This window comes from Limanda limanda, chromosome 14, assembly GCF_963576545.1.
Source record: "Limanda limanda chromosome 14, fLimLim1.1, whole genome shotgun sequence".
NCBI lineage: Eukaryota > Metazoa > Chordata > Actinopteri > Pleuronectiformes > Pleuronectidae > Limanda > Limanda limanda.
The window spans coordinates 23,093,668-23,121,384 of record NC_083649.1 but is presented as its reverse complement, the minus strand read 5'-3'; the positions used below and the strand labels follow the sequence as shown (position 1 = coordinate 23,121,384).

General features: G+C 42.0%; 2 protein-coding genes across 3 annotated transcripts; one reads left to right on the top strand and one right to left on the bottom strand.

Moving 5' to 3' along the window:
- Window positions 1-48: 48 nt before the first annotated feature.
- Window positions 49-27,717, bottom strand: pcp4a (Purkinje cell protein 4a). Of its 2 annotated transcripts, none has more exons than XM_061086173.1 (3): window positions 27,530-27,717; window positions 8,512-8,563; window positions 49-262 (listed from the first exon to the last, which is right to left on the bottom strand). In XM_061086173.1, exons 1-3 carry the CDS (start codon window positions 27,536-27,538, stop codon window positions 132-134), a joined length of 192 nt encoding a protein of 63 aa, XP_060942156.1. In that variant the 5' UTR covers window positions 27,539-27,717; the 3' UTR covers window positions 49-131. The 2 variants fall into 2 exon arrangements, with proteins under 2 accessions (XP_060942156.1, XP_060942157.1); XM_061086174.1 differs by lacking the exon at window positions 27,530-27,717 and adding an exon at window positions 22,960-23,020.
- LOC133019629 (rab5 GDP/GTP exchange factor-like) lies at window positions 11,760-12,758 on the top strand. Its single transcript, XM_061086172.1, has one exon. It carries the CDS (start codon window positions 11,760-11,762, stop codon window positions 12,756-12,758), a length of 999 nt encoding a protein of 332 aa, XP_060942155.1.

The following is a 27,717-nucleotide window of genomic DNA, read 5'->3' as shown; positions in this document are numbered from 1 at the left end:
CACCCCCACCTCACCCCACCTTCAGGAATCCCACCCACCACCCTTCCATCTCAGTTCATGACAGTGCAGTTTTGGTTGACATGCAAGACCAGGCCCGAATTATGTGACGGCTGCAGGAGACGGCGCTCGCTCTACGACGGCACATCCTGCTTTTTTTTCTGGAATTTCCTAAACTGCGACTGGATGGCGACGGCAGCCTTCTCCGTCTCGGGATCCTTCATGTCGATGTCGAAGTCCTCCGGCACGTTGTTCTTCTTCTCATCTACAGAGAGGACAGGGACCGTGGTGAGAAAAGGTCACGACTGAAGTGTCTCAATAGCACCTTTAGCGCTAATTAGTGCAGGCCAGGGCTGTTTCACATTCAAATACAGATTATTATATGTCTCGGGCAAGAATATGGCTGTACGTGTGTTTACACAGCTATAGAGAACCATATATTTGTATTAATTAGATCTTATTTATTAACGAGAACCTTTGTTTATAAGTGTCAGTTCAATGATTCAACTACTGACGGATTCATGCTGTTTTTTTTGCTGTTCAGGGATGAGTGCTGAAAAGTTTGAAAGCGGAGATAGTGGAACGTATATGTTATGCTCGGATTAATTAACATACCAGTTTCCAAACGAGGAAGTGCGTAGTGCATGCATAGTGGCATAGTAGTGCATTTTTTTCTACCTTCTTTGGGATAACAGGAGGATTCATGTTTAGAGACCATTACATTAGAGGCTCCTGTCTTTCTGAAAGCAGACGTAATTTGCACTGCATCATTCATCCATCTGACTAGTAGCTCACTAGATGAAGGTTGTAGCATCTCATTCACGGTTTAGAGTTGGACCAGCTCAAAGACTAGATTTACAGGGTTCATGTTCATATTTACTTCATTTCGTGAACCCTCCTCCCTTCATTCTTCTCCTGATCTCAAACCCAAATATACACGTCTACTTGCTTTAAGCCCTGCAAATATTTGCCCCTTGACATGCTAGATATGATGGAGAACTAAATTACAAAACACCTGCTAAACAACTGCATCAATTGTCACTGTGATTGCATTGCATCAGCATTGTTAGCATGCTAATGTTAACATTTACCTCAAAACACCACTGTGGTTGTTTCTCTTTTTATAAAATATATATCAAGATTTAAAAGTACTCCTCAAAAGTACAAGGGAGTAAAACAACACAGAACAAATCAAGACAGATATAAGAAATATAACATAAAATAAAATCTGTTAAAATCCCATAATCCCACATTTCCCATAAATATATGTTTGAAGCAATGATTTTAAACAGGGCGGGCAAGTCTAACCTTTTCAGGCAATGAATTCCAGAGCCCTGGGCCCTGATGGCTGTTCACTAAACTGAGGAGCTACAGTAAGTGATGGATAGGGATCGTAGATTCCAGGTTGGAGCATATGCGGTTAGAAGCTCTTTCATATCCCTAGGGGCCAGACTGAGCTTTAAATTAATCTTAAAATCAAATCTACGTTGAAATGGGAAATCGTGTTTGCACTGATAATAAGACACCAAGCACATTACATTTGGGTTTAATTACATATAACAATCAATTATGCTGATCTTCTATTTTCATCCAAAATAATTGATTCTATTTCTCCTACATTTTTTATTCTTGTCAGAGAGGAAAAGCATAACCTGTTCAAACAGAGGCTAAATAAACTCTGGCCTATAATCCAGCAATTATTTAACCAAACAAAATCTCAACAAATGATTGAAGTCATTGTGTGCAAAGAAACTAAAACGTCTTTGCAGGATTTACAGACAGTTTATTAGGTTGGAGAATTAAAGAGGGAATTTGTTCAGGACAGTCGAGAAATCAAGAGAACAGCTCTCCACAGATGAGATGTCAGTGTTTAATTACACAAGACAAACTCCTCTAATCCTGCATTTATAAATAAACTGTCATCATCTCCATACACGCAGCAGATCAGTTTATATTGTCAGACCACTTTTATTAATCCTCACACTGTCCACTAATGAACAGAGTGGGACATTATCATGTACAGGCAAAACCACAATGTCAGTGCTCAAGTGGCAAAATGGTGAGTACAAGACTGAAGTAGCCAAGCCAGTGTGGAACGGCTCAGACACGTGCGCTGTGGAACTGACACAAGTGGAAAGGTTGTGTTTTATTTTAAAAGATGTGGCTGAACTTCTTACTGTAGAAGAAGGATTTACAGGAAGACAAAATTGCAACGTGTCAGCTGTGTCCAAATTCAGGGGCTGTGTCCTTCAGAGGATGTGGTTCATGAAAGAGACGGTCTTCTTGGGCCGAGTGGACCATGCACCTGGACTGAGAAGGTCTGGTCTACAGGGGATTTCTTCGATCTGTGTCACCAGCTCGCCCCGCCCTCACTGCTATCTCCTAGCAACAGAGCTGAGGTTTTTTTTTAACATGTTCCCTGTCAGCTGTTTGGTTGAACTAAAGCCTAGGACGTCTCGTGACTTGACAGCGGCATTCTGGGAGGGATCCACCCGTTGGAGCGTTTGTGTGTCTCGGACGAAAGGACGCATTCGTCGGCCACATGGAAATGGGACCGTCTGGTCCCGCCACTGTAACACAATCGATCCTCAAATGAAACCCAACGAAAGATCCAGCCCCTGACTTGAGACACAGCTATTCGCTCACTGCTACCAAAAGGTCAGTCGTTTATTCAAGCAGCAGTTGCCATGCAGTACAGTGCTCCGTGCATGGTGGGGCTGACCTGCCGTGCAAGGTGTGCGCTCCAGCAGAAACAGCGATTTTTACGAGTGACCTACTTACGTTTAGATGGAACCTTTGGTTGACCTTGAGGTCCTTGGATGAAACACGTGACAGTGAAAACAAATTCATATTTCATGATTGCAGAAGCCACACAAACCTCTGTCTCTCTTCTACACACACACACACACTTTCTCAACACTCTAACCTGCCCCACAGGGTCGATACCCTTTACACCACAGAGAGCGACTTCATGGAACATCACAGGCTCAGTAATGTGCTATGCTGCAGCGTGAATGAATCATATTGCCACAATGGATGATGGGATTATTTCCATAAGAGGTTTGTGAAAGGTCATGTTTAAATTGGTTCCTGTGAGATTTAAGGAAACCTGAGAGTATGTGGACAATGATTGATGAAGGCTGGAACAAACCACAAAGACACGACCTGTGAAGCCAATCAATGAACACTGAACCACAAGTGTGGCCCTAAGTGGGAACACTCTGATCCCTCATGGTGTGTGGTTGTGTAAGTTGGTGTTTTTTTTATACATGATTCTCTTCAGGTGATTCCTCTTGTTATAGCTCCCTGAACAGAGTTAGCCTGTGAGCTAGTTGGCAGGCAGAGGCAGAGAACTGCCTTTCAGACGATCATTATTTTATGTTTGTAAAAAAAAAAAAAAGTCTACAAATTTCCTTTTCCTTTAAAATCCATGAAACAGTTTTGACTGAAGATTTTTCATTTGAAACCTGGAACTTGTATGCATTGATTTTGGATAATTTTAGCTTGAACAAAAACAATGAGGAATGTTAAGAAATAAGAATGATCTACTTTCTATTGTCACATTGATACTGAGTCAAGGAAAACAGGGAAATTAAGAAACATTTGGATTTAAATATGAAATGAATTCAAATATAATTTGTATATTTAAATAATGTTATTATAACCTTACAATTTATTCTATAAAGATGATAATAACAATAATCTTGATTTATAGCACTTCTCTTAACAGTGCTTCAGGAAAGGATAAAAACACAATAAGACTAAATCAACATTCACAGAGAGATGAAAGTTTTTATCCAAGCAGCAGCATTTTGGACCAATTAAAGGCAATGGAGGGAAGCTCGACTAATACATGTATAGAGAGGTTTACAGAAATCTACTCAGAAAAAGGTTAAGACCCGGAAAACCCTGTGTGTCTCCTCAAACCACCATCTTTACATTGTTCTCACAAAGACCAGAATCTAACATAAACATCAGATGTCTTACAACTGGTGATAGGGCTCCAAACAAAGAGAAAAAGGTTTCACAGTGTGATTTATTTCTATATCCTACCTTTAATTTGTTCTATGACCTTCTCTCTATTTGCATTATAATCTGCAGGCTGTGATCCAAAGTGCCACTGTACAATATAACGCACAATAGATCTGGGCTGGATTTTACTGCAGCTGCCAAAAGGAAACTGATGAAGATTTACTGCTCGACAAAAATCTCTTATTTTCTACATAATACATAATGTCTACTGGATTTGCCTGCAGTACCCACTAGTAATTGAGGGATAGTGTGTAGGTGTGTGTAAGATGTGTCTGTTTTAATATCTTTGATGTGTGTGGTCACTTGTACCACCCACTCCCCCCTCTCTCTTATATCTAATGCCTATAATGTTCTATTATATTGAGAAACGATACTGTATGATGCAGTAAAATTATTTTTTTGAAAAGAACATTTTCTACACTGTGAATTTATGAGACTGAGTTTAAGTTGAGTAAAAATTCAAAACAACAGAAAGTGGAAAGAGATAGAAAGAAAAGAGGGCACATGTCAAATGAATTGCATTCAACTCGGTCAAATTCAATGAAGCTGCCTAAAATCTCTCCCGATCTCTGCCGAGGTGTTTCCCTGGGGACCGAGCCGGAGCCGCACTACACTTCATCATCCCAGAAGTCGGGACAGGAATCCATTTCAGTTTGGCTCCTAACAGTGTTATCAGCGGCCCCAGAGAGACGAGAGGTGACACGTGGTCTCAAGGTGCACAGGAGCTGCTGCTTTGTGTGCTGAATGGGTGTGTGGAGCCATTTAACAGTGAACAGGCTCCTATTAACCTGCAGCAGCCACTGTGTGAGGAGGAGATTACTCCGACTCCTCTGTGTGTTGTATCGCACGCTGCCATGAAACCTAATTTTTAAAGGCGCAAACTGCAGGAAGTGCTTAAAGGATTTAAAAGCATCTAAAGTAGAGAAACCCACAACACGACATGGTGAATGTTTATTTATGATAAATATATCAGCTTTTCTCCAAGCCTCGTCAGTATCTGTTCATTGTGTGACGCAGGGAGGAGAATGTCAAAGTGACTCTCGAGCGTCTCTCCTGAGCTGAGGCTGTGAAAACAAAGCAGTTCACTGGTCTGAGGTTCATTAGAAACAGCCCTTTGTTCCTGTTTCTTCTCCTTTTTGCCAAGATGACAGTTCTGCACTTAACACCATTTATGAATTTCAAAGGGTCCTGCCAAATACAGCGGGTCCAATTTTACCGTTTCTAACTCAAGGGATTTGAATTACATTATTATGCCAAAAATACCATGGCCTAGTTTTCAAAGTAGGTCTTCCTGTAAATTGAAAACCATAACCACTGAGGTGAGTTGGTCCTCATAGGAGAACAGGAGAGAGGCGTGTTCAAATCTATTCTACTGGCAGATTTTCTCAATGATTCTGTGATCTTTAATACACTGATATTTTACTCAGTGTGTGATTAAGAGATAATAGACAGACAGCGTTGTGATACCCAATGCTTTTACATCTCTGCTCCTTAGCTTAAAGACAATGACATTGGGAGTCAAACACCAGGTCACCTTTCTCACTTTTCCACTGAGCTCAGAGACGCAGGATCACAGGCTCGGCGTCACCTCCAGTTACATTTAATTTGTAATTTGGCAGTTTATTTACGACTCTTTCCTCAGTAGTACTTACATTAACAAGTACATTTACTCACTATTTCCTCTTTCTAATACTGGTGCACTTTACTTGTGTAAAGAACAGAGTCGTAACATCACAGTAGGTCACCTGCACACTAACTGGTTGCTTACTGTTTGGAAGTGGTTTTGTGTGTGTGTGTGTGTGTGTGTGTGTGTGTGTGTGTGTGTGTGTGTGTGTGTGTGTGTGTGTGTGTGTGTGTGTGTGTCATTTGCTGTGAGCCAATGGCTGTGATTTGTGTGTTGATTGAAACACACACATTGGAGTTTATTTGTGTCGCCTGCTACAAACACTCTGGTCCCTCCTCTCCTGTGTTGCTCTATGTGCAGGGACGTTGTGCCTGTGACACTGAACCATCTGGATATTGAAAGGGCCTCTCGCCTCATCAGCTGAGGGTGGTAAGATATATTCGACTATCTTAATATAGACTAAAGTGAATAATTTCCAGGTGGTCTCCTATTTCCTCGTGTCTTCGTCTGTGTGCAGGCCGGGGTCCATGCATAGTTGTCCTGAGGCAGAGTTGGGCTCCTTAAAGGCTGAAGGTGAAGCCTTGTCCTCAGTGAGGATTTACAGAAGACTGTAATCAAGTGATGTTGAATATCTATTCTGAGGAAGCGACCGCCCTGATGTTTGGCTCCCCCCCGCTGTGACAGTGACTGTTTCCTCCTCTTCTACCAACTCCAAGCATAAGATTATTGCCACAAGCACAGATGGTTTCTCCAAATTTCAGAATGCTTTTCCAGGTTTATAAAATAATCGTAACTTCGGTGATTTGGTTTTTTTTGAATGCAGGAGTTTTACTTGTAAATTGTGCTATTGCTCATTTTATTTCAGTAAAAATTAGTAAAAATTGTACTTCTTCCACCAATGCCTTCAATACAGTATTAAACGTATAATCAGAAAGATTATATGACTAGTTCATGTTTTACAATATAAATAATGTATTTAAAGTTCAGTGTATTGATAAGATGTGAAATCAACAGATCAGTAAAACCAGTTCGGTATTAATAATAATAATAATAATAACTAGGGCTACGTTGTAGCACTAACGGGCCCGAGCACACGCGCGTTTCAAGTCTGTCGCGGTCGGGGAAAAGACAGCGTTCAATGACCAAGTGCTCATCTCCGCATTGCATGGGTTTTTTTGCACTGCGGCAAGGATAAACGCTTCACTTCCTATAGCCAGCAGGTGGCGCTGTGATTTTAAGTCATGGTGTCTTTGTAGATGTCATCAGGTCACGACTCTTGTCTTACATGCTTAGTTTGGACTTGATTGAACCAAATATGCCTGAGATACAGAAGCTCGTGTTTCAATGGCGTGTAATCAAACTTTGACGCCAGGCTACGATCACAAGGAAAGACGAAATGTTAAAATTCCAATAACTTTAGATCTCCATCTTGTTGTGAAGACACTCATCTTAATTTTAAGTTGATCTGATGAAAGCCCTACGACAAGTATGTCAAAGTAAATATGCTGAATATGGCCAAAATGGCCACCAAATCCAAAATGGCGGGCTTCCTGTTTACTCTAGCATATCTATCCAAAAGACTTATTTCTTTGTCATGAAAAGACACATGTCCCCGTCGATTTTCGTAGCTGTAGGCCAATCATAGTGCCAGGGCTGCCTTTTAGGGGGCGCTAGTCAGTTATTTTGCCACGCCCATTCCTTAAACCCATCTGACAGCTTTCAGGGGGGGGCTGTTGACACACACATGTAGTTTGAGGGAGATTGAACCTTGAACACGGAAGTTATAGCAATTTCGTGTGTCATGGCGAGTTGATGAACTTTGATGCCACGCCATTAATATGGCGTTTGACGAAAAGTCACAGTAATCTTATATCTTCATTATCAATGTCTTGAGACCCATTCGCCCCAGTTTGACATGGTTGCGCAAAGTGAATGAGGAGAAATACTTCCAAGTGTAAGACGTACAAAAAACAAGACAATTCCTGCTGCCACCAGGGGGCGCTGTGCTTTTAAGTCACGATTTCTGTGTTGATGTCATCAGGTTGCGACTCTTGTCTTATGTGTCTAGTTTGGACTCGATTAGACCAAATATGTCCGAGATACAGACGCCCGTGTTTTGATGGCGTTTAATCAAACTTTGACGCAACGCCACGGTCACACGCTCTGATGAAAAGTTGATCTTTTGATAGCTTTAGTTATCCATATTGTTGTGATGACACTCGTCTAAATTTTAAGTTGATCCGATGAAAGCTCTACGACAAGTACATCAAAGTAAAATTGTGGAATATGGCAAAAATGGCCACTAAATCCAAAATGGCGGACTTCCTGTTGCGTTTTCTATAATGCTCCAAGAGGCTTTCTTGTGCGTCTCGTCATGATACACAATTGTCTTTATTTTCGTGAGCATCGGTTAAAGCTAACTGAGGGGGCTTTCCGTAGGTGGCGCTGTTGAGCTATTTTGCCACGCCCATTTCAAATTACTCCAGAATACGTCAATTTCCACCACTCTCTTATTTACTGCAAACTTTATAAGTTTTTGAGCATGGGAAAGCCCTCAAAAAGCCCTTTCACTACGCTCAGAATAATCCTTTCAATTTCAATAGGGCCTCCCACCGGAGGTGCTCGGGCCCTAATAACAATAATAATCATAATAATCATAACAAAAATGATAATATCAGTAATTAATGTGAAACAATCATGATAATGGCATTGTGCTGTTGCATTGGAACATAAGAGGTAAAACAAATATTTGTATCTTTATAAAATGTTGGTTAAAGCAGCACATTACGAATATTGTCATAATAAATATTTCTAATTATATATTGGGGGGGTGAGTTCCGACTGGTGCTCAAAAATACCTTGGCCAGCAGATGGTTTGCTGCTTCCAGTTGTTGCTCCAGATGCTTGTCTCTGCAAAGACAACACAGAAAAACATCATCATCATTTGTTTCTGAATACGAAACAACAACATCACATGTGGATAAGTTAAGAGAGAAAAAAAAAACTTTCCTCCTGTTAGAATGTGTTTTCATTTATTCCAAAAAATGCACATTTACAGTGGCGATCACAAAACAAGTTTTAACACAGCCTGGCTTGTTCTCTCAACAGGAAAAGCATGATGGGAAGGCATGCTCACGCTGAACTACAGCCCGACTCGGTGAATATGCTGGAGGACAGCCTCTGCTCTGTGTGAGGGCAGACAGGATGAGCTGTGGTGATCTATAATCCATGTTTCTGCAGCGGAGGCACGCTCGCTCTGCTCTAACAGCTCCCAACTGTTCCCCCCCGACAGACTGGTGCTGCTCTGCAACATTACAAGAAGCACTCAGCTCCCAAAATAAGACGGCTGCTCCACACCGCCGCGCGCACAGGAGGAGACCTGTCTGCATCAGTAGCATCACTCCCGTCCTGAGCGTGTTTTTCCAAGAAAGATCATTTTTCATCACGTCGAGCTTTCGTGCATAAAAAGAAAACATTTTTTAACTTAACATTCTGCTCTTGCAAAAATCAATGTGTTTATAGTACGAGAGCATCACTCATACAGCTGAGCCATGTGGGTGTGATTTGATTTAGAGCACATTGTATTTCACAGCAGAGGCCGTCCTTCCATCCCGGCCCTCAGCCTGAATTATTAATCCTGTGTGTTCAATGAATTTCAAATGCCAGAGCAGTGTTGATGTGTTTGAGTCGAGTGTGAGCGAGGCGACTCAAGACACTCGACATCCTCTTCCTCCGGTCCCATGTGCCGTCTTGAGAGAGAGTCAGAGGAAGTGGAAGTTGCTTTGCAGTGTGGCCGCCATCTGCTTTTCTGTTTACACGCGCAAATCGAAGTGAGCGAACACCACTGGGATTCCCAGCAGGCTCATGACAGTGCCAGACATTGCACCTCCACCCACCAGAGCATGTGTGAGCATTCAGTGGCAGCCAGCGCCCACGAACAATAACGTGTGAGCGATTGTCTCGGGGCAGCTGGAAGACGCAATGCAATTTTGAGAAAAATTGAGAAATCAAGACAAATGCACATAGTTGATATTAAAAAGCTGCTGCAGGGCTGAACTTTCCGGTGTCTGCTTCTTTTGTTTGACTCCATTTTCTTTCTTTTCATCTTCACTCCATTCTCTACTGTCCTATCATTTTTGTCTCTCCTCTTAAAGCCTTTAGCTTTGCCTGGCACTCATGCACCTTAAGAAGATGGATCATGGCTTTAGACCCAACAACAGATATGAGAAACTTATCCCAAATTCAAAGATGTACACTTCCTCCAGCTATAAAACATTCGTGGAACTCACAAGGGACTAGAAAAAAAGATCTCCCTGAACACACTTCCTCTTGGTGCTATTTGTGTCTGTGTGAGTGGCTGTGTTGTGATAAAGGTATCCAAGTGTGAGTATTTTTGTCTCTGACTGTGACAGATAAAAGTCACAAAAAAGGAACTTCATTGTATAACTTTTACCTGAACTGTTTCTTTCCAGAATTAATGCACAATCATATATAGAAAATAGTATGAATATTCTAAATGTGCGCACATTAATCATAAAAAAATCTGTTTAGGCTGAAAACTCTGCTGTGAGGCACTGGTAGAGGTCAAAGCTCACCGGACAACAGCTGGCAGAGGTTTCACTGTGTTGGATGCCCCTTTTCCACTGGTCAAAAACCTCATCAACACCCACTAACATCTGGCTTTTGTCTGCAATGAAAATGGATTTTTCATCATTCACTCAAGGTTCAAATTACTGTGCAGCTGACTCCGATCAGTAGTGAATGTGACACCCTCTATAATTTGGCAAGACAGCAAGTTGAGAGAGTGCCTCAGTTGTTGGTGCGATCTTGACATCGAACAGGTCTCACCAGTGTAAAAAAGGCAAACTCCTCATCTGGTGATGGGAAAGGTGTCAATCCCCCTTTTTTTACGGGGATTTGTCCCAATGTAAAAAACAGTGTATACACAATGGTAATGTGTATATTTACATTTTTGACCATCCTCATACAGTAAATCTGTTCAGTAAATCACCATGAGGAAAATACAGCCCGACTTATTCCAAAGATAATGCCTTCTCTCTCCGGGTAGTGCCCAAGGTCAGGTTATAGATAAAGGACCAACCAGCAGTACATTGTAGTGTGTAAGTTTAAGGACTTTCTTACCTAATTCAGATGCCCAGACAGGGAGGCACCAAACTCTGACTCTTTTGCCTATTACCAGTGGCAAGACATTAGGACACAATGTGATTTAGGAAGGCATACTTCAGGCTTAATTGTCGCACACCTACATGGAGAGTGAGAGCAATTCTAGCCTTTCATGAATGTGGTGTTGGAATGGGTGTTGCAAGTAGAGGGAGATAAAGGCAGATTTAGTGGGAGACATCTTCAGACTAGGGGGTGACAATTGCTCATGTTAGCGATGGTATATTGTTTCACCTTCTGGTGTCCTTGATGCATCAATACTACATTGAACGCTTCTGCATAAGACACCAGCTGCTGCCTGAGTTCTCGTTTCACCAGCTTCCAGAACACTTCTATCACAAGCTGCATGTCTGTGCTGCATTAAGAAATGTCTTTTTGTAAGATTTTATTACAATATGCACTGTATGAATTCCCTGCCCTGCAAACCACACAATTACAACAGTGTCCACAGGTGAATAGTCAGTCAAACTTCTTGTTCTGAGTCAGAATTTTGAGGCTTCTTTTTTGGCGTTATTATCTCAGAAAACGTGTTTGTCCTCTAAAATAGGTGTATTCCTTTGAAGTTGGAAGCCATTAGTAATTGTCTTCCTTTGAAGCTTTGTTGTCTCTCAATAGTAATCCCTATGCTTCAATTGCTTTAAAGATGTTAAATAGGTTGGTATATCTTACAATTATTGTACTACTTTCAAGTTGTCATTGAGGTTGAGGTTTTGTCATCTCACAATATCCGCATTACTTTAAAGGTGTGCCATTTTACATTGCATTACATGGAAGTATTGTCTTTGGGGTCTTATAAATATCCACCAACAGCAGACAGGAGCTGGCAATGTGACAATAACATTACTCATTATCCCTATGAATGTCAAAATCTTATTTATATTTTTATGACCTCTTCATTCAAAAGCTCATTGATTTGTTCAAGCCCATGACAGCTGGCAGGAAGATCTTCAAACACTGCAAGGCTTTCACTGAGAGCCTGGTCGGTAAGAGGTACATGGGTGCTGATGAGATGTCAGAGCGTGTGCAAGACTTCTACCAGCACCTGTCAGAGCACCTTGAGACTCAGTTCAATTGTTCGTCAGATCATGCACAGGACGTTATGGATGATGTAGAGAAGTACGTGATGACTCGTCTCTACAGGTCTGTGTTCTGTTCTGAAACATCAGATGATGAGAAAAAGGATCTGGCCATTAAGAAGAGAATCAAAGACTTGCACTGGGTCACCACTGAGATGTTGTGCTCTCCACTGGATGAGGAAATCCTTGAGGTTTCTGACCATGTATTCAAAGCCATCATAGATTTGACTGAAATGGAGTTGAAGCAAGTGCCCAAAAACAAACTGCAATGCATGACTAGCTGCAGCAAGCACGTCTTTAATGCCATCAAAGCCAAGACGAAAAAGACTGTGTCTGCGGACGACTTCCTCCCGACGCTCATCTACATCGTGCTAAAAACAAACCCTCCACGACTCATATCCAACATCCAATACATCATCCGCTTCGGCAACTCCAGGAAGTCCATGTCCGGAGAGGATGATTACTACTTCACCACACTATGCTGTGTGGTGACCTTCATTGAGAACCTGGATGCTCAGTCTCTGAACCTGACTTCTGAGCAGTTTGAGCTCTACATGTCAGACCATGCGCCCTCCCACTGGCCAAAGACCAACGGAGCTTCCTCATCCTCAGGCAGCGCAGCTCTCAGTGAGGTCCACACACGGCTAATCCAGCTACAGGAGCTTGAGGAAAGGCAGGCATGTGTCATGGAGAACGCTAGCCTAATGAAGAGCGACCTTATCGACTGGACAGATGAACTGGAGATGCAAGACCTCTTTTCTACCACAGTGATCGGGTCTGCATCACAGTCAGCAATTGACTCTGATATCATTGAGAAGGAGCTCCTGCCTCAGCCACTGCAGCCGTAGGTGCTTGGTTGACGTGTAGCTTTACTCCACCCTCCCCTGTTCCTAGACATTTGTCTATGTAACACCAATTATACATTGAGCCAAATACTAACGCTCCCATTGTAAATAATCAAATTAAAGTTGAAGGATTTGATCAAATATTTCTTCTTGGCGATACTTGGGGCTTAAAATACCCTAACTGCTGTTTCACAGTAACCTTCAAGGGGTGAGCTTCAAACACAAGATAACCCAAACAACATGATGTCAACTACACTAAACAGCCTCATGTTACCGATCTTAATTTGCAGATTACTGGAAGACATCGTCTCTTTTATGCTGCCTGCAAAGACTCAGTATAGATGATGAGGCACAGGCATCTTTCCGTGTGTGAGATCAGGTTAAAGAACTGAACTCCTCTCTCAGTGTGTGGCTGTCCACTTTTCATTAACCTGCACACCTGTCAGCTGTGACCTTGACATCAAGCCATCTCTGTCACATTGTAAGGAAACAGACAGACGCTGGCGAGGGACAACATGCTGTGGAGTCTGCTATCATGATGATTAACATGGGCAGAGGAGCTAGTGCCACTGGCGCTTTGGTGAGATATGATTAGAATGGCAGAAGAAAAGAAGAAGGAGAAGAGGAAGAAAGTTTCAAGCATATTTCGAAATCCCAGAATGCTTACACAGGAAGCATAATAACACCACTGGCAGTTTTATATATACATATAAAATACATTTATAATATATTTTTATTTAATTGTCTTTTTTTGAGCTGGACACAAACCAAGCCTTTAAACCAGTGATTTAAAAGATGATATAAGCCATGGCTAAGTCTCAGGCAGGTCACTGTATAGCTCTGGTGACAGAGGACTCTTTCTAATCTACATTTGGGAGCAGCCAACTGGGATCTTATACTTTTAATCTAGGCTTTGGAAGAGCTGATGGGAACCTGCTGGGCTCACACGCAGTAAAAAGAAGTGTGATGTAATGACATTCCAGAAATATCCACGTCTTAAAGCTGCATTTTATTAAATTTACCACCACTGTATCAGCTTATTGAGTGGGCCACAGTCGTTGAGCTACGGCACCAAATAGTTTCCTTAACGGAGGAGGAGTTACTCAACGAACCAGCTGTGTCTGACAATCAGCAGTATTTCCCGAGGTGAACTCTTTAAACTTGGGCTTGTATTGGGTGGAGTCGTGGCTCATTTGGCTCATTTTGTTTAGGTCAGTTAAAAGACTGATGTTGTTCAGAGGCAGTTCAGGCACAAACCACAGCATAATGTCAAACAACAGCGTTCCTACTTTGTTCTCAGTCTCAGGACGAATTAGCCTCGGGGGGCAACAGACAATATTTCGGGTCTTCCAGCGTCAGCAGTGGATATCGGAGCCAAGACTCCACCTTCTGTTCACAATGCCGTACAAATTGCCCCTGACAGCTATGCAGGCAGTGTGTGAGTTTGAATATGTGTGTGAATGGCTGAATGGCAAAACTGTACTGTAAGGCACTTTGAGGGGTGATCAAGATTAGAAAAATGGTATATAAATACAAACCATATTCTGCTTACCTGGGGACAACCAATGCCTGATCAAACGTGATTGGTCAAAATAGAATTGCAGATGCACAATTTGTTTGGAGGGATAAGTGCAAAACTACACATACAGGTATGGTTATCAGAAGCCTATTGTTTACAATCCAGTTATCAGGTTGTGAATGCTGAACTCCATGACTCTCTCAGTCATTGAATGGGTATTAATGAGGAGGTAATTTAGTGTTGTCAGTTAGCTCGTACACACATTGACCATCTCACATTTCCCCCGTATTAGACCAATGGGTGCCACTGCGGACAAACAGTCCCAACAATGGCGGAGATCCTCCCCCAAATGATTAATCTTTTGTCATTTTAGGACACCACAGTGTATACTTGTTTTGTGAATATTCTTTTCCTCTCTATACCAGCTTTTCTTGTGAGGTTTCAAATTAAAATCCTGCTTCTGTGATATTACCATCTTCATATTACCAGTATAAGATTCTCTCCAGCATCAAAGCCACAGTATATATCACAACTAAAGAGCTGAACATGTTTGGTGAAACCATTCTGAATAAAACAAGACATTAAAAGAGAAAAAGCCTCTTTCAGACACAGCCAAGGTCGGTGGCGGCAGCAATTATAGGGAGGGAAGTCTCCGCTCCTGTGAATTTGAACCTCTCTTAGGGGTTTATAATGATACAACTTTTTCAGCTTTGCCACTGTAGCTCGCCATGTGACCATGGCAACAACAGAAACCAGTGAGGGAAACAAGAAGCTGATTTTAGTCTGAGTTCTCTGAAGGACGGAACAGAAAATACACATCAGTGAAGAGAAACGGTTTTGCAGCAACATCAGCTCAAACATCAGTCTGATTATATGGTATGGGGCCATAAACAGCAAATGGACATTGCCATTTATTAATGATGTCATATCAATGATTATTTCCTTTTTACTGATATAATCAAACATTCCTCTGTGTTTAACAGTGTGTCAATGGTGATGTTGCCAGTTGCCAGGCAGCCGCCATGGCAGGAACCACTCGCTGTCTGATATCATCTTAAGAGTCTATACAGCAGCAGCTCATCTTAGTTACATATGTTAGCAAATATCTATCCATCCATCCATCCATCCATCCATCCATCCATCCATCCATCCATCCATCCATCCATCCATCCATCCATCCATCCATCCATCCATCCATCCATCCATCCATCCATCCATCCATCCATCCATCCATCCATCCATCCGTCCATTCGTCAATCTATCGATCCATCGATCCATCTACGTTCCATCCATCCGTCCGTCCGTCCGTCCGTCCGTCCGTCCGTCCGTCTGTCTGTCTGTCTGTCTATCTAATCAAGTCTTTCTTTGCTTAATTACTGCAGGTCACTTTTACAGTTTCAGAAAGAAAACTGCAACCATCATCACCACAAGCAAAGGCAAACAGCCACTTCTAAACAGGCAGGTTGAGAAAAGGCACTACACTAGTTGGACAAATTAAAAATCTGAACTGATCATGATGGTAATGAAAAGTCAAGGAGTCAAAATCTGTATCACATTTCCTGGTTTTACATTAAATAGTTGTTCAGACATTTCACCGGAAACCACAACTAATGGTGCCATGATACAAAACGTCAGGGCATCTTAAGGCCTTAAATATAAGTAGAAAAAGACTTTGACCTGAATTGGTGCTACATTAAAGATAATCATTCATTCTCTGCATCAAATATTTGCTGAGATATTTAAATTGTTGCTGCTGATACTATTTGTTTAAACGTATGTCAGTCGTGACATCAGCCTTATTACTGCATTATAATGCATTGAATTTTTCCCTTTTCCTGAACCGAGCTCACTGAGTAGATTGCTTTACTATCTGCATTTACACTAACAGTGATTATGCTCGTTGATTTACTCCAGGCTCATGCACAAACACACAAACGTGGACAGACACTCCCTCAGTCCTGCCAAACAGGACATCTCCTCATTGGGAAGCTGAGAGGAGATCACGAGTCTCCAACGCCTTCATCGCCAACAACATGGCGAGCTAAAGTGAACCAGCACAGTGTTGCTGGCAGGTGTTTGAACGTGTTGTGCACAGCTTGTGCAGAGATGCCACGTTGTCACTCTCCCAGAGGAGGAGCCGGCTTCTACCACCATATGCTGAAGACAGAGGGAGCTCTACAAATCGAGCAATGTTGATAATTATGTCGCTAATGATGACGTCCTTCTGTACAAGTCTGTGTGCCACATGGGTCTGTGTGCTATGGTTGGCAATGTACAAATCATAGGATTAGTTGTTTTGTTCTGGATCAGAATCAAGTGATGTCTCACCACAGTGTACCAGTGAACCATACTCATATATATATTAACTGTCACAAACAGCCATTTGTCCAAAATATCATTATCACTCCTTAAATTCCATGTAACATGACCCTGATTTAGAACACAATTACAATTGACACAATCTTTATCATTATCCAGATTCAAAGGTTAAACTCTAACAGAAAAAAAGTGATTCTGTCTTAAATTGCTGTTTTATTGTTTTTGCTGCATTTGAAATTCAGTCCTGGAAGTGATTTCACTCAAAACCCTGCGCTCGCACTCAAATAAACACTAGTTGTGTTTCAATTTCTAGCGATCCAGCTTCAGCTCTTCTCCCATGCTGCATTCTTTGTGCACGTAAGACGTCTAATCTCAGATTTCTCCTCTGCTCTCAGAATTTCGTCTGCACTTGGATTTCTTTGTGCAACAAGTCCCCAACAAATACTCTTACCAACATTGCCAGTGTTGATAACTGTCCCGCCAAGAGTGGACATTTCACGCCGCAGCCTGAGGGCGAGAGGAAGAGCTCAAGCTGGAACATTGGAAATCTAAGCACAAGCAGGATATCATTTAATGCAGGGTTTGGTTTTTAGTGAAAGCATTACAAAATCTCAACGTGAAGTTAATAAGTCCTGCTCGTGAAATGAAAAACCAGCCTCTAGTATTAAAATAAAGAAAAAAACATACAGTGCGATCTTCAGTGATGTTATGCACTGAAGTAAGTTGAAATAGACAAAACCTTTTTGGTGTGAATATTTAATATTTAATGAATATTTAAGTTCCACGTTGCAGCTGTATACCTCTCTACGCAACCTCCCCTTCCAAAAATAAACGAGAACAAGTGGTAGCCTTCAGATGTCATAAAAACTCAAAGGCATTTAGTTTATCCAGTCTGGGCTACTGTAAACAACATGGTGGCCTCCGTAGAGAGGCCACCATGTATGTAAATATAAAGTATTTGAATATAAAGGGTCGATTCTAGTTTAAAGAAAGTAATTTATTCAATTTAGATGATAAAACACTAGTGAAAATATCAGTAGGATTATTATTTATATTCAATATCTGCCAATAGGTCCCTTCAGCTAAATATTACACACTGAACCTATAAAATCTATGTGATGCTACAACCTGAGTTGATAAAACACAACACTGGTATGATAGTGGTCGGCGTGGAGGGAATTGGTAAAATAAATAAATCACCTTCCCAGTGTGTGGTGGGCTATTTTTGGTGCTTATGGCAGCTCAGGCTCCACAGAGAGGCTCCATGCTGCACTCGGGATCTATTAACAATTTAACGAGGAGACAGCAAAACTAGGTCAGAGACAGCTCATCCCAGCACCATTACAATTCCTCAGCAGCTTCCCCACCACAGGACTGGAAACAGGGATGACAGCGTGGAAGAGTGACGCCGCTGAGGGATGATTGACTCAACGAGCAGCGTTCTGCAGGCAGTCACCGCGGTCCACACTGTACATTTAAATTAAAACAACTCTCTGTTTCTTATAAAGCTAAATGGCTAATTTAAAAGAAGCTTTACAACTTGTCAACATAAACTATAGCTTGAGTTTCTAGGCTGGTGTAATGTTCTGTAGAGGAGGTGCAGGTACAACCAAGTTCAAACAGACGTTTTTTTTCAATAAGTGATAAAACACAAATTCTTACTCTCTCATTTATTTGAACTAGTGCAGTGCCTGTTTGGAACGGGCTGTTCTCTTGGCCTGTGTTAATGCTCCAGAGTGACTTCAGAATTATACCTTGCCATTAGTGTGCTGGAGCTTTTTCTCAACAGTCTATGGTGCAAAGTGAAGTTAGCGAACTTTGTATTTGTCCCACCTGGTTTATCTGCAATGATTTTATAGTCTAAGCTTTTCATAAGATTGAGCAGAATTGGCTTTTTTGGCTGTTTATCACTGTTCACATGGACAGCTTATTTAAGATAATAATTATTCACTGAACAAGGTCTGTTAAGCAATTCTCGGCCGCTCTGATTTGTGTAATCAAATCATAATTCTCTCGTGTAGCTTTATCTTGTACTTACTGTGCTTCTCCTTGTTCCCCCAGAACTCTACCCTCTGGTCCTCCTGCTTTTCCTCCTAGCTGGAGACATCACGGAGAAATATCCTTCGCCCTGCATCATCTAAACCCCATCCACGATCCAACATTTTGGATAAATAAACCCCCTTAAACTTCCAATACTGCCTCATGCTCTTTGTTCTGTCTCTGTGCTGGGGTTCAACACACTTTAAACGTAACAGAACGAACTGGCCAGCTATGGGTCAGACGAACTCCGCCAAGCCACCACGGTGCAGGGAAACCTGTTGGGACAACATGACCAGACCCTTAAAGGATTTGGGGACTCTGTGAACTGAGTCGGAGCAATGTTAACACAACTCCGAGATTCGCGATTCAATTTATTCTTCAATCAATTTCAAACTGAGACGAAGAAGGTTTTTGGCCACCCAGTTAGGGGCAAGGAGGCAGCCAGTTGCACAGACGGGGTACAAGTTCAGTCGCCAATTATGCAGTCCAGTTCCGCATTGAGGGCAATGAGTGGAAATGGGCGCTCAACATCCTCCCTGGGACACTTTGAGTAACCGATGATGCCTATTCCCCTGCTGTTTTACAGAACCCCACATACACTCCAGGACAGAGGGTATGGCTGTCCTCCCGGGACCTTCCACTCCAGGTTAGGTGACACAAGTTGGCCCCCTGATTCGTGGGCCCCTATGAGATAAAGAAGGTCATCAACCGAGTCACTGTTCGCCTCAAGCCCCCATTCGCCTCAAAATACACCCCACCTTTCACATATCACTCATCAAGCCTGTCTCCACCAGTCTTCTGCCTCGGGCTCTGTGTTCTGTCTCTGTGCTGGGGTTTAAAGACATCCTTTAAATGCAATAAAATTAATGTAATTCTTTTCCTTTGTAGACAATTTGCTAATGAGGAATGAATGTTGCTGCCATGAGGGAGATCAGCACTTGCAGCCCCCTTGAATGTCTGTCAGTCTTTAATAAGGAATTTTTAAATGATATGGTGGGACAGATATCATTGGCCTCATGCTACCAGTTGAAGACCACTGCTGTTGTTTCCACAAGGATGTCGCAGAGGACATCATGTGTCCAGATTGCACCAACTCCTGCACTGAACCTCCCTGGAACACTAGGAATTCACATGCCAAGTATGAAGTCAATAAGATGAATGGTTTGCAAGATACGTGTTCGACAAGCAGGCCGGCAGGCGTTTGTGGAATAAGTAGGTAGATGGAGCAGATCAGACGAACGAACAGCAGCGCAAACTGTTGGACGCTTTTTTGCACCAAATTTGTCCAGATCAAGCATTTGCCACAACAAAACATATCATCTGACGGTGGTTCAATCACATGCATGCAGTGTCATCCCTCTGGTAGATCACCGTCTACCAGGAACATGGTATTTCTGAATCCTGTTTATCCTGAAATTGATGTGACAAAAGATAAAGCTGCAGTCGTAACTTTCTGAAGTAAAACTAGTTGAAAAGACCACGATTCGACTTCAAGAAGTGTCGTCAGTGCATCTCTACTTTCTCCAGCACAGTATCAGCTGTCAGCGAGCATATTGTGCCACCTCACTGGCAACTAGCTCTGCAGTGTGTCTGATGATTAATTAGTTCAAGTGAAGACTTTGAGTTTAGCTTCTTTCCATTGTTCTGCATTTCTAAGACCCTCTTTAGTTTCCAGCTCATTAGCTGTCCACAGCAAAGAGAAAAACACTTCTGTCACATTCTACTTCTGCCAATAATACAAGAAACAATGACAACAAACTCAGATTAATTACTTGCTCTTCAGGAACATATTTGGAGAACTTTCACCATACTTTAGAAGTAATAATACGAATAATATTAATAAAGTAAAGTTAGAGGATGGTTGGTTATGTGATCCTATCTCCAGAGGTGCCTTTCATATATGAAAAACACAGCAGGAGATTTTCTGGGTCAGACTCATTCACAACAACAACGTTCAGGTGAGGGCTAGTGAGGCAGGCAGGACGTCCAGAGGAAGGACGTGCGGAAGTATTTAATCTTTCCCAGAGATCATGTGTCTTTGTTTACAGCACAACTTATTACCAGACACTCCCGAATCTCTTTTTGTCTTTCCAAATTGTCATCGCCTTTTATTCGTATGGCTCCTGAAGATATTTGTATTTACTCTGTTGTTGTTTTTTTGCATACGTCATCACCAGACACACTTACTTTCCCTGAATCCTCCAGAGAATACGAGTTTTTACTAAAGAGCTGGCAGGAAAACCATTTTGCTTTCACACACACATCCCCTCGGGATAATTTCAGGTCCAGTGTATGTCCAAAAGCTGGTTGCAGAGAAAGGATGTCTCCCTGCTGAAAGGGACATCGGACCAATCTTCTGGAATCACAATGAACCAGAGAGCTCTATTATCCAGAAGCACTGTTTCAGAAAATAGATGTTCTGTTGTTGTGGTAGCTCCATTCATCCTCACACTGGAGGTACTAGTCTGTGAGATATATCAAATCACAACCATCTGTATGTATAGATACCACTAAGTGAGATTTGATGTTGTTTTGTCATTGGCACAGTTGTTCTTTTGGCAATTTGAGCAATGCGCCCCTTTAAACCTCATCAGACTATTCCATATACACCCGGTGGCAACTTCTTGGCTGTTGAACAGCATCATTACAGAATGAGGTTGGTACATTTTGTCGTCCAGCTGGAGTCATTCAACTAAAACTAATGGCATAGCAGCATGGAGTTAGCAGAGTACATTAGCATGCATTAGGCAGAGTATGGGCCACAGCAGCAGAATACATTAACTGTAAAGTCCTCTCTCTTTCTAAAAGCAACTGTAAACACATCGCTGTAGGGATAATTAAAAGGGGGAATAAGCAACATTTTTACGGCTTTGTTAACTGTCTGCAGAATTTGAGCTCAGGTTCCATCCTGTTCTTCAGGTTCAAAAAGACACCAACCACAGGGAGTGTTCTGATCACAGATTGAAGAGAGCGCTATCCCTGACCGACTGAGTGGTCTGGTGAACAATGTCAGTGACAAAAACAAAAACTTCATTGCGTCTCAAACAAAATAAATATATGAATAATTGCTGAGGAGATATTTTTAGTCACATCCTCAGCGTCTTGTGTTGCTACTGTTGGATCTCTGCTTTAATTATCTGTCTCGACTTTGACTTCATTGTTTGTGTCACTTCCAGGCGACCACAGCAGTTGGAGACAGGTGAGGTGGTGGGGTAAATCCCGAGGCTGTGACTGGAAGATTTTATTTAATACGGTTGATTTCAAAAATTCTATTTTGGGAAGAATTGTTCTAATCCTCAGTGTCAACCAGAGAGAAAAGAAAAGGTGAATGGTGCACACAAGGATGATGTTGTGGTTTTCTATCACTTTTAAGCTAAATTAACATTGCAGACTGGAAACAGGTGGTGGTCTCAAGCGTTTAATGTCAACAGCTTTCTGTCTGTGGGATTACACATATATGATGTACAGGAGCCTTGGGGTGAGGTTCTTGGCAGTTTTATCGTAATCTGCTCTATTTTCTCCTGCGTTGACCATTCACATCCCCACTCTTCTATCACTGATGTTTGTCATTTTCCCTCTGCAAAAGCCAGGATTACCCCCTGGAGGCCGGGTTATGGCGAGTGAAGGCTCCACCAAAGCCTGTTGTCAATTTAGATGGATTACAGATTATTTCAGTGTAATCTCTGCTCATTGTTCAAAGTGGGATTAAGGTCAGTCAACATGCCTCATGACAAATCACAGAGAGTCGCAGATTAAAATGTGTTTATATTTCAGGTCAAAAGGTAGGAGAAAAAAATCATACTTCATATTATATCAACACATTTCTAATTGTCCTGGAAGGTTTCCCTCCAAATTTGCAAGCTTTCTGTTTCTAATCACCACTTTAGTTCAGTCTCAATCACTTTATCAGTTGGAAGTCAGCAAAATGGACTTTTAAAGAAAATCCTTCTCTAACCACTTTTCTCCCATGTCAGCTCGCAGCTCCTTTTTACATCGATCAGCAACTTTTAACACTCTTATCTCATTAATTTGATAAAAAGGGCTCTGGTCCACTTTGGCTGATGAAACAAATGGCTTTGCCAAGTAGCCACCACTCTCATTGTAATTAAAATACGAGGTAGGTGAACAAAGCTACAGACCACATGTTGATGCATTGATTGAAGGGCAGGTTGTCTATGACATATCGTTTAATACTGCTTATGGCAGTCTTTAATAATTACACTCTAGAACAGATTTTAAACGGATGTGTGAGGAATGGACATATAATTATTCAAACATCCTCCAACCCCCCCCCCAAAAAAATACAGAAGGCAATCAATACATCACCATAAAAACCACTGCGACGAAGATTTGTAGATCTAACTGTTCGACATGAATATGATCCTGATTCCAGTTAAAGTAGCCTGAATCAGCATTATGCTCTACTAGGAATGCTTGAGTAAGTGTACTACCAAGGAAATGTGTGTGTACTATGAACTGGATGAACCGGTGAACTGCTTGATCAAATACGCAGTGTCGGTGCACTTAGGAAAGAGAGATCAATATCACTATGCAGCAGGTTGCCGGACCCGTGATCACGGATCAATAGCAACGTGACTGAGGACAGCTGTGTGTTCCAAACTTTGTGTATAAAAGCCAGCTTGTCATCAGAGACGTTTGTCAGACTCTTGAGCCTGCCGTGGCTGTAAGAGCTCTGTCCCTATTTGGCCAAATGGAAACACTGTAACTTTGTTTGTGCTCTATATGCCTTGAAACTCGGTTGAGTGTTGATTCGATCATTCAGTGTAATTGTTTACTTCCTCACCAGTGGATTAAATGCTTATTCCCATCACAACCATCACCCCGAAGGCCAGTGCAAACTCTAATGTAAAATCAGCACTTTAAGCACAATGTGCTACAGTTAACCTGCAGAACTACAACGATCGCACAAGAAATTCATATTTCCCCTGATGTCCTAAGAGTTGTGTGCATCAGCTTTTGGCAGCTTTCATCAATACTCCTCAGTTACACTGATGGAACGACAAAGTGAATGACAAAATCTCGGTCGGATGTGAGAAAATTAAGAGATCATGTCAGTTTTTGACAACTTGGTCTTATTTTTGGATTTGTGGACATCTTCCTGTTGTTTATGATTTCCATCACTGTTGACTGACTCTCTGTAATACAGTAGTTGTGCACACGGTTCCCTGTACAATAAGGAACTACAAGTTAACTCTGAGAGCAATACCTCCTCCAAGGCTAATGTCCTATCTCACCAAGTCAAAGCAGTGTTTCCCATAAATATCTTGACTGTGGCGGCCCACCACATCCTAATTTTTCCTTAACTCTTTACACTTTTTTCGAAATATCATATGAGAACTTTGTGTTTTCTTTGGTTGCTGCATTATATAGCTGTTTGCAGAGCTGTTTGCCATGTGCTCGCCCGCACGCTAACATCCGCAGTTGTCACCGCTGTTACAGCTGCAGTCGTGTGTGTACACGAAGGGGCGTGCAATGCAGTTCTCTCTCTCACATTAAAACTTGTCTTTCACTCCTCAGTCTGTTTACCTGTCACACACAGGTTATTTAAGTTTTTATTGTAATCTGTCCAGTAGTTTTTATTGCTGCAAACTAACACAAACCTTGGGGGAGGTAATTATAAGTGACATTTTCACCCCCCTCCCTCCAAACAGACTGGTTGAAAAAATCACCAGTCTTAGGTTAAACACTCGACTTGTTTAAAGTCTGTGTGATGGTCTGAAGATGTCGCCGTGTTCTTGAATCTCAGAGGTCGATACAATAGCTACGGTCTATGGTCAAACCAACAAACATTAGACCCAAGCAGTGATAATTCACAATTATACTATAACATGTTCTCTATTACTCGCTAAACTCTTCCAAACAAGATCGATTTAACCTGACCTAACACTTGCTATTGGAGCTCTCCGTTCATGTTAACTAGCCACTGATCTCTTGAATTAGTCAGCAGATAGACTTTATAAAACATGCAGTCTAAATACAGAGTGAGTCTAAAAGCCCTGCCAGTGGCTCCCACAGGCTGCACTGCTGCTGCCGCTGCTGCTCACACTCCATGTGACCAAAGTGATCTGAGCACAACTGACCGACTGTGACATCTCCGCCGCCCAGCGGAGCAAAGAAGCTGATTAAAGTTTAAATTCTAAATTTTATTCGGAAATCGTGCATTTCGTATGAGGTCATTCAGGCAGATATGATTCTTGTTTTGACCACAAGCATTATTTAACTTGACCAAGCCCCTTTCCTCCACTTGCCTCCTTTCAACATACTCTGTAATCTGTAGCTTCTACATGTGACACTGAATCCTTTGACAGTTTTACTAGAACACAGACATTAAAGAGATGATGCATGACAAACACCAGTCCCATGATGAGTACCTTTACCCCCCTGATCCACCCGGGTGCTATGTAGGTGCATCTCCTGGTGAGAAACTAACTCGTAATTGGGTAGGGGGGGGGGGGGGGCGGGGGGAAACTATTTTACTGAAAACCACTGCAGTGGAACTGACATATCTTGGCAGCTGCACACAGTTGGCTGCAGTCTCTCCACTGAGTGCCATCTAATTAAAGTTTTGTTGAACAACCTGAGGCTCAAAATCGAGGGAGGACTAAGTCTCCAGATCATCATGTGAGACAAACAACATACCATTACAGCAGCCACTAATCACAGGGGGCGACACACAACTCTTTACACCAGCTGGATAGAAAAAGATGCTTTTTTTTAACATATAAAAAGCCCCAAAAATATCCAAAGAACACAATGACTCAAACGGACCCCATCATTACCTCCATGAGTACTGGATTACTAAATTTTGATTGATTAGAAGTAGCACGAGAAGGTGTCACTGAACTTAAAAGTTGTACAGATGCAGTATCTAAAATCAGATAGGAATAAATAGGAATGAGCAGATTTGACAAACCCTCTAAGATGATTCAAAACATGTGGGATAAATAGTGACATACTGGTAGTGATATTTCCAAGTGTATGATTGGCCGGATAGTGCAGCCTGGAAACGCTGCATTGTTCATTACTATGGAGACAGGCAACCCATTTAAGCTACTTTCACAGCAGGAGCCTCCAACTGCCTGACGTTTATGGATCCTACCAGAGATGACTCAGCGGCATGTCTTACCAGTTATGGCCTCACTTCTTCACATTAATCAAAGCACAGTATAATTAATAATATTGATTTTCAAAACACTCCCAATCCATGCAACTGCAATGTTGGCTAAAATGTGGGATTTTATTTTAAATAATGTTAGTAAATCATGGGAGGGCTATATCTGTCCATTAAGCAGTTTGGATTTAGTGGACAGTAGTTACAATTATATACTGCCTGTACTTTACCTGTGATGATATTATCAATATTTAAGAGAATTAAGACTGTATTTTCATAGGATGAAGACCCTAAGATGGGGTTTGACAGCAGGAAATGAAATATAATTAAGCAGGATTTCTCTCTTTGGTTTAAAAAAATTGCACTGGAGTGCCAATAATCCTGATAAGCACCAGGGCACATTTAAAACACCGTGTGGATCTGAACAGTCAATGAAGAGCAGTGGAGTAGATTGAGCCTGTTGTTGATTTGTTTTTTTATTATTATTATTAAATTATTCATTCAGAGCAACCAAATATTCATGAATCCATCGCTGACCTGAGATGCAGTTTTATTCCGGGGTTTTTCTCTGTGCAATTTCTTATTTATAAGACTCCAACTCCACTGGAGAGGGTAGAGAAGAAGATCAGCTAGGACTGTGCCGTGTGACACTGAACAAAAAGACAGTCTGCAATAAAAGATTCATAATGCCCGACGAGGCAGAGGGGCTTCACGGCAGTTTGGATGTTGAGGCAGCTCTGATCAGGGAACAAAATCTCATTCTCCAATGAGTAATATTCATTTTAATCCGGAACATGGTCTGCAACTATATTTTAAGCTCCAGGAGTGGACCCAACGCTCAGCTGTGTGGAGCTGGACACCATCCACCACAGGCAGCAGGACATGTAGAACAGGACACAAAATAAAAGCCGGATTATACAGTATATTAGTCGGCTCACTTCCTCTGGGTGAACAAACTCATGATAAGGTCCTAGTGGAGCCCGCACTCCCTCGAGTTATTTTTCTGGCTTAGCAGCAAGCCTTGAATAATTCAGTGACTATGTGCTCTTCGCCAGTGCATCGTCTTTAAGGGAAGATTCTTGCAGGGTCTTTTCTAATCTCCACTCTGGTATTGACTCATCCCCTGTGTCGTCCACATACAAGTTGTAATGGCTCAACCTCATGATATGATGCACAGCTCAAAACTCCCTCTGCTTCAAACCACAGAAATTCATGCTGGAATTTAAACATACTTACCAACAGAGATGTATTTAAGTCTCATGGACTCAATCACATCCTCATTGTCATTTGCCATTGGAAGTTTGGGAGATTTGTCACTTATGGTCTGTTACACCCTCTCTTAAAAATACCACAGTCTTTAATGTGTCAGCCCATCACAGAAGGAATCACTCATTGGGACACAGTAGGTGACTGACTGGTTTGAGTTATGGTCCAGTAGCCATATACAGGAAAATTATGAAAATCAAGTGTGTGTATTAGACATATTCTATTCTAACTCCTTACACATGGTGGTTAGGGGAAACATATAAATGATGGTATCCAGAGAAGGATTTCTATGTAATCTCCTCATCTGAACATCCACCCACAGCCCTTTCTTGATAAAACATTGTTGTATTTCACACCCGATCTTTAATTCTGTGCGGACAAAGTACCAAACGCTTAAGAGCGCATTAACCTGATATTATACCTGTGCGTCGCTACATGTCTGCTTCTGATCCTGTCCTGTGAACTTTTTGCACATTCAGTCAGCCATCAGGCACCTACCTCACTCATGGCTGCGCCGCGTGTGTCTTCGTGTGGCTCCGCTGCTGTGTGGTGCGCTCTGCTCCGGCTGAAGGCGCAGTCCTCTCCAAGACGCTGCGCTCGCACAGGCGCAGGCAGCTTTTATAGCGCGCACAGCCTCCGTGGAAACCAATAGGCTCAGGCTCTGCTCGCCTCCAGCTCTGCTCTGA